The sequence below is a fragment of the Antedon bifida genome, chromosome 7, assembly GCF_963402885.1.
Source record: "Antedon bifida chromosome 7, ecAntBifi1.1, whole genome shotgun sequence".
In the NCBI taxonomy this organism is placed as follows: Eukaryota; Metazoa; Echinodermata; class Crinoidea; order Comatulida; family Antedonidae; genus Antedon; species Antedon bifida.
The window spans coordinates 3,323,561-3,331,801 of NC_136232.1; the positions used below are offsets into that span (position 1 = coordinate 3,323,561).

Below are 8,241 nucleotides of genomic sequence, written 5' to 3' on the forward strand. Positions count from 1 at the left end.
TGATCTGTCTCCTCGTTACGATAAGTACATTGTGGTGCACAAGTGTAAGTACCTTTACTATCACTATTAATGTATCTTACTTTACTACTGTAGTAATTCATTTACTTTTTTTCAATATTGTATATAGGCATGTTCATCATCGTGGTACTTTAAATGTGCGTAATGTTTCTGGTGTTTATATTTCAGCTTGGTGAAAATTATGCCTACAAAATCCAGTACATTATATTTCATACAGTTTTATTTCTTTGCTTTTTCTTTTTTCAATCTGTTTTATTAAGCCAAGCGATAATTACAACGATAGAGATGATAAAAAAGGAGGAATAGGTCTTTATATTTCTAAATTTACCTTTCTCAAATATAACATTCCTTATTATAAAAACAAATTCAGTTTTAGGAAAGGGTACAATACTCTTATGGTCTTTATCGATCTCACCAATAAAATCGTAGATGTATTTGAAAATGGACAGTTTGCAATCGGCTTTTGACACCATTGACCATAACATTCTAAAATACGCGGCACCGCACTTAATCTCTTCCAAAGTTAGCTTTCAGATCGTGGCCAATGCACAACATATTTTAACTCTACTTCTAACTTGAGTCCTTTAAAAAAAATTCATTTCCTGTATTTCATTTTATAAACAATATAAATTACATCGGTATGGTTACAAATTAATACAAAATTTAGCTTGAGTCCTATCACAATGGGGTGTTTCACAGGGTTTGTTACTTTATTCCGCTTCTTTTTATTCTTATATTAATTATACAAATTTGTCTTCAAGACTGCTTTCTGTTTTTCTCTACGCGGACGACACCACTGAATTATTTAAGCAATCATATAAATCATCTTGCTGATAGCTTGTTAAAACATTATCAATTAATTACACAATATGCAGCTTCATTCTGTTTCGAACACAACCTATTTTCAACCTAACATTAGATATACTGGTCTTAAATTGTGAAATAGTTATATCTGTAAATAAATACTCGTTTTCTAATAAGAATATAAAAAACACATTACAATTTCAATTTATCAATGTGGTTTTTTTTCAATTAAAATTATAAATATACTTTGCATCTCCCATCCTCTCCGGTACGGTAGGCCTACTTGATAAAACAATAATAAAAACACCATTGGTGGAGTAACTTATCTTCCTCCAAACCAGTACTGTAAATTATTAAATGATCTTTCTCTTGTCTTGCAAGCAATTATTAGTGAAAAGAAAGTATCTTACCATATATAGGTGACATGTATGTTTATTACACTATTCTGATGACCATGATATAGCAGGCGAAACTTGAAACGTTATCAAAAAGTAATTTAAGTAATGAATATAATTTGAGAATGACACGTTTATATTCTATTTAAAAGATTAACCAGAAATCAATTTTTTTGTTTCAATAACTGGACCTAAAATGTGTCATGATCTCCTCGTTAAAATAAAACTTTCTGTATCTTTAGTTACTTTCAAAAAAATCTGTAAAACGTTAATACTATTAGCCACTTAAACAACTTAACTTTTGTTATGCTCAATATTTTATCTCTCTCATTTTTAACTATTTTTTGTTTTGTTTATTGTTTTATGTTTCTTTTAATGTATTATGCATATTTGCATTCATTGTAGGGGCCCTCATGAGACAAGCTTTTGCTTCTTGTGCGGACCCCAGTTATTACCGTATTGTTATAACTGTATAAATGTGTAGAAAAAGCAATCCGTGAGTATCAAAGCATTGACAATCTTGGATTTCTCTGCAGTCGCGACAAGCTGAGGATAAACTTCGACAAGGCAATGCGTTGTAGAAATACATTTTTGATCCCAAATCTTAGAACCATATACGCATGATATATTGTATAACAAGTAAAAATCTGTATGTATGTTATTTTTGGGTCTAGGACAACTACCATCTGGACAACTACCACCCGGACAACTACCACCCGGATAGTAGTAGTTGTCCTAGGGGTAGTTGTCCGGGTGGGAGTTGTCCTAAGGGGGTAGTTGTCCTAGAGGGTAATTGTCCTAGGGGGTAATTGTCCGGGTGGTAGTTGTCCTAGGGGGTCATTGTCCGGGTGGTAGTTGTCCGGGTGGTAATTGTCCAGGGGGTAGTTGTCCGGATACGGCTATTCTGCCCAAATTGTCAAAGATTCCCACTTTAAACTTATTTGAGTAGGAACTTGCCTTTGTTAGAGATTTTAATTACTTGGGTCATACTTTGACACCCGATTTGAAAGATGATACGGATACCAAACGACAGTACAGGTCATTGTGTGCATTATAGCTAATACTCTATGTAACTCACCGTACACCACTCTAAATGAGTGGTGCAGGAGGCAGGTGGGCCGGTCGTGGCCCTCTAGCCTCCCTCGTCTTCTGAAATTGTCTTTTAAATACAGTAGTAACAATTTAGCAAGGTATAAAATTAACGTTTATAAAATTGATATTTAGGTAAAGTAAAATATAACTTTTTTTGATTGCCCGAAAGAGATAAAAAGAGTTATAAAATAAAGAATTCTGTTGTAAATTATACGTACATTGTTAAGGATTGAAAAACGTGTAAGAGTGTATAACATAGAGGAAAATATTTTTTTTCTTCTTTCCTTATACTATTATATATAAAATGCAATGGTAGGAGTGAGATATCAGATGTACTGAAAGTTATTTAATGTCAGTTATATTGTATTGTATCATTACATTACTCATGTGCAATGCATTGTAAACGAACATTTTATTGATGAAGAAATATAAGTGGGTCGATCCTACATAAGAAAAAAAAAAATAATAAAGTAGTATGGTTGTGTCGACTTCTACTGTACTGGCAGGGAGAGCATTCCATGAATTTACGACTCGTTGGGTAAAAAAATGATTTATTCGAGCATTACTCTTTTTCAATTTATGTTTATGACCCCTAGTGGCGGTATATTCAGACTTTTGAAAAAAGTAAATCACAATCAATAGCCTCTTTGTTGAAAAGAATATTTTATGTTTGAATCATGTCGTCTTTCTTCTAAGATTGTTAAATTAAAAACTTTTAACCTATCTACATAGGGCATGCCATGTAAACTAGGCGGTAGCCTAGTTGCTCTCCTCTGAACTTTTTCTAATAAAAGAATGTCTTTCCTTAGTTGAGGAGATCATGCCTGGTCCAGAATTGACCTCGGAATGCACACGTCCAAACAATTTAATCATTTAGTCATTAGCAAATTTCAACATTCAATACCATGAGCCAAAACTTACTACCTTACATGAGAAACTTTATCGAAGGCCTTTTGAAAGCCAAAATAAATTACATCTACTGGTAAACCCTAGTCAATATCATATGTCACCTTCTCAAGAAACATAAGTAAATTTGTCAGACAAGATCTTCCTTTCAAGAACCCATGTTGGGATGTATTCAAAATGATCAATAATATCATCCCTCAGGACAGATTCCATCAATTTACAAAAATGGGTCGGTGCCGGTGATTTCTTAGAGCCTTTTTAAAAATAGGGAAACATTTGCTTTCTTCCATAAAGGAGGAACATAATTTTCATCAAAGCATCTCTGAAATCGATGGGCTAAAGGAGTCGCAATAACACTAGCAGTTCTCCAACAATATTCTTGAATTTAAATGGTCCCGGTGATTTGTTAGGTTTAAGTTTCTGCATCAATTTTAAGAGTCTCTGTGGGGTAAACAGTACAGTGGTCAATTTATCATCATCTAGAAACTTGTAAAAGGTAAAAAACTCGTTTGGTATAAAGTTAGAATCGATTGTAAACACGGATGTAAAGTATTTATTTCGGCTGTTTCCATGTCATAAACAACTATATTCCCTTCATCATTAACTAAGGGCCCCACTGAATCTTTGGCTTTAATACTGTATCTGACGTAACTATAAAAAGACTTTCGATCGCGCTTACAATTATCAGATAAATTTTTTCTCAAATTTTCTCTTGGTTTTCGATAAATCCAAATAACAATGATCGTAGCAAAATGTTGCTACTTGTCAATTAAGTGGATTAACTCGTCAACATGGATTAAGTAAAACTTTGTCAAAAAATAAGCGTAGGCGTATATGAAACATAACATAATCCGGGATTAAGTAAATCTTTGTCAACATTCAAAGCTATAAATATCCCTTACTATAGTGTTGTAAAAACTCATCAGCGTAGATTAATAAATAAGCGTAGGCCTACAGTATATAAACATAAATCATACCTTTTAGTCTGATGAGTCTTATTGTAATCTGACAGTTTAATTTAAAAAGAAATGTTTCATATTCATTTATAAGAATTCACAGAAAGTTGTTATTGTATAATATAGAAAACTTACTAAGTGACGTCTGGCTGAAGGAACAAAAGTTAGGGATTAGGAAAGAGAGTAGGCCTATAGAATGCCTGGTACCATTATTTTCAAATGAAACATATTTATTTCTTTTTTCTAAAGTATAAGTAATGCGTTACCAAAATATACAATGTATTTCAAGCAATAAATAAAATGATACCTGAATTGGTTTGTAACACCAGATTAAAAAATAAATGCTTCTAAATCATAAAATCATTTAAAAATAACAAATATTTATTGTGATATGAAATATTTTGTTTAATCATAGAAATGCCTACTACAGTAGTTTCGAAATTAAACTTTGAATTTAAAAAAATATCATAAAACATACTTTTCAGTAACAAAAAATAGTCGTTAGGATTATGAAAAGAATAATATCATGACCTACTATACGATTTTAGAATCATACACTGTACATTTTTTGTGGTAATTAATTGAGTCATATAAATACAAATAAATCATTGCAGGCAACGGGCATTGCTCACATAATAGAGTTAGAAATTAGAAGTTAGAAATAGAACTGCGGCAATATAATTACGATAACACGACAATCCTTTTTTATTCATGTTTATAATAATAATATTTTATAACATATTTATACAGGATAAAGACATAGGTACAGATGTAACACCTGTTTTACATATGGTTCTGTTTTTAGAAAATAAAAGGTTAAAAACATGTATAACAACTCATTAAAATTTGATAAAACAGTAAATAAAAATACAAAGATAAAAAATGTGTATGTACAAAACATATAACTAATATGAAGTAGCACAACTTTTTGAATAAATAGGCCTATATAAAATATAATAACATGCATTATAGTCTGATGAGTAGGCTTATAATCCAATAATGATTATAGCAAAGTGTATAATAATAAGCGTAGGTCTACACTCTTATCAAATTCAAAACTGTAACTAATCCTTACTATTCAACTAGTGTATAAAGTGGATTAACTCGTCAACATGGATTAAGCAAAACTATGTCAAAAAATAAGCGTAGGCCTATAGGAAAAATAACATTTACGTTCTAGTCTGATGAGTCTTTTTTAAATTTGACAGTTTAATTTAAAAGAAATGTTTGAGTTGCGATAGATGATATGGTGCAGACAATAAAAAAACGTGTTACGACTACACCTTGCACAGAATGCTGCAAACCAATGTGGATTACATAATCATAAAATATAGTTAAAATGATTACAAATCACAATATATTTGCCCTATATTGCATGATTTACCCAATCAAATAAATTTATTTAATTACAACCTACTAAACCTAAAAGTTCATTTACTTCACTTAAAATCTTTAGAAACATACATTAAAGCTATTATATTGAGGAGATTGTACAAAACTACGGATAATGTGGTAAATCTGTTTCTATGATAGTAAAAAAAAACACTCCATCGATTCCAAGATTGGACCTAATATGACACAATTTACACCAAAAATTCCAAAGCAGGCAATCCTGGTAGACCCATCATTTCGGGCAATAGCACTTCTGAATATGGGGATGGTTTCTTAGATCATGTGTGAGTCCCTTCATTCAATCAGGAAACCAAGACTTTATTAAAATTAACCAATTCAAAATTTACCAAATAATGTTCTGGCTTCAATAGATGTTTCATTATTATTATACTAATATCCATGCATTCATTTTAAATTTCAAACAATTAAAAATGTTTCCATTGACTACCTAAGTTTCAGTATTAACCAACATTTGAGTTGTTTTTTTAGTTTTATCCCAAAATGGTTTATATCTACCGTAATATCATTGTATCAATGTTTCTCTTGTTGGAGACCCCTATTTTTTCAAGTTTGCATTATTCTATGTATTTATTTTCATTCAAATAATATGCTGTTCTTTAAGATGTACTGCCCTAAGTAATAACTATTACTTACTTATGCTCATTTTACACATAAATTATAATTAAATTGTAATATTATAACAGAACATTAACTATTATAATTTCACAGGTTACTTTCATAATATCGAAGATTAAGGTGAGACTGGTAATTTCCGATTTGTGTACAGTATTCGAAGACCCCGACAACACCCTACATTATACAGAAGAAGAATTTCACACTTTACAGAAAGAAACACTCAAGTCTAATCATGCTCTACAAACAAATCCTATCGATGGTAGTTGGACTAGTGTTGATGGTTGGAGCGGGAAAAGCTACCCGAACCCCTAACCGCCCAAATCAAGATGGAATTCCATTGGAAAACTTCCAGATGCTGAACAGCCAGCCGAACACAGCGCTTGCTACAGATGAAATTACCGGTGGACATCTGAAAAAGACCGCGGGGGATCCCGCTGCTCAGCCACCTATTGTGACACTTACAGAAGACCAAAAACGACAAGTTCTTAGCACTTATGGAAGTTACTTCGGAGCAAGACAACAGAGATCGGTGATTACAGAGAATGAATCAGCAGACATTTCTCCAGAAACCGAGCCTTTCATTCAATTGGCTTCAAGAAGTAATAGGTTCGACATTTGTCCCCCACGTAACAGCTATGATATGATTCGATTATATGCTGAAAACGTTGACGGGAAAATGGTTCAACTTGTACACGTGAGTAGGAATTAAATGGGATTAACTATCCAGCAGTTTTGTTTTTCAATTTGTGACGACCTAGGGCTATTAAAGTATAGTCCAGGCAGGGAAATTACAATTTCACTCTTCTTCCTTCCAACGAAATACGAAAGTATCTGATATACGATCTTTGGTACCTCCTACATGCGTCGTTGGTCGTTGGTTTAGGCCTAAAATACGCCAAAACTGCAAGGAATCGAGTAAGGAAGTGGGTTCCATGGTCCACGCATGCTATAACTCACCACTCTCATCAAAATTACTATACAATTATATTCTTTTAATACAATGTTCTGTTTTTTTAATCATATTACAGATTGACGATGGTTCTAATGAACAATGGATTTTAAATGAGGAGTGTAGTAATAGTTATTCATATATCGTCAACAATGTCAAATGTGGCGTCAGGAGCCGTTTAGTCAATGCAATTGTTATAGATGTGGAAGAGGGAGCGATAGTTAACGAACTTATTAAAGTATACAGCTGTTATGCTTACTATGTAGAGTAGTCATGGTCCTCTTGTAATTCCGTAGAATTTATATGCCCAAAGTAAAATTACATACATACAAGAAAACCAAAAATGTTAGGTAACAAATTTGAATAACCATTTCCGTAACCATGGTAAAAGCCACATTTCAAAATTCCGCCCAAATGGCCCTATCTCCGTAACCCTTTGGTCTACCAACAAGATATTGGTATCAAAATACTCGAAGCATATATATTTATATTCATTGTAATGGAATATTTTGACGAAACCTAACAGAAAATGATATTTGTCTGCACTATTGACCCTTGACCTTAACTCGCCTTGTATCTAATAAACGAGTTGTCATAGAAATTCAAAATGGTATTAAATTGCTCAGACCATACATATTTATTATATTGTAATGAAATAGTGTGTGAAAAAATGACCGGAAGTAAAGTTATTGAGCTTTGACCTAATAAACATGAACTTGATGTATGAGAATTTATTTTTTGGGGCATTTGTCGGTAATTATTTGTTGTAGGGATTAAAAAATGGGTTTATACATATTATAATCACTTTAGTTTCTTGAATATCGAATTATCTAATTCACATATTTGATTTTTATATATTTTATAAACATTATATACGTTAGGTCTATAGTGTAAGTAAATCTATTGTACTACATGACTTTAGTGATGTGGATGGGAGGAAAATGAATGCAGTGCAATGCATTTCTACTGCAACTATTGTTCGAAGTTGTTTACATAGATACATTTGTTACTAACTGAACCAATCACTCAAACTGTCATCTGACCACGTAATAATGTATGGCTGGCAGTAGTTCAATGTATGAGTAACCTCTAT

The 8,241-nt window shown here is 32.2% G+C and overlaps 1 protein-coding gene across 1 annotated transcript; it reads left to right on the top strand.

Annotated features, from left to right (window-relative positions):
• Positions 1-8,241, top strand: LOC144848451 (uncharacterized). Its single transcript, XM_078705182.1, has 3 exons — positions 1-44; positions 6,293-6,893; positions 7,228-8,241. The coding sequence occupies exons 2-3, from the start codon at positions 6,432-6,434 to the stop codon at positions 7,417-7,419; spliced, it is 654 nt and encodes a 217-aa protein (XP_078561308.1). The 5' UTR covers positions 1-44; positions 6,293-6,431; the 3' UTR covers positions 7,420-8,241.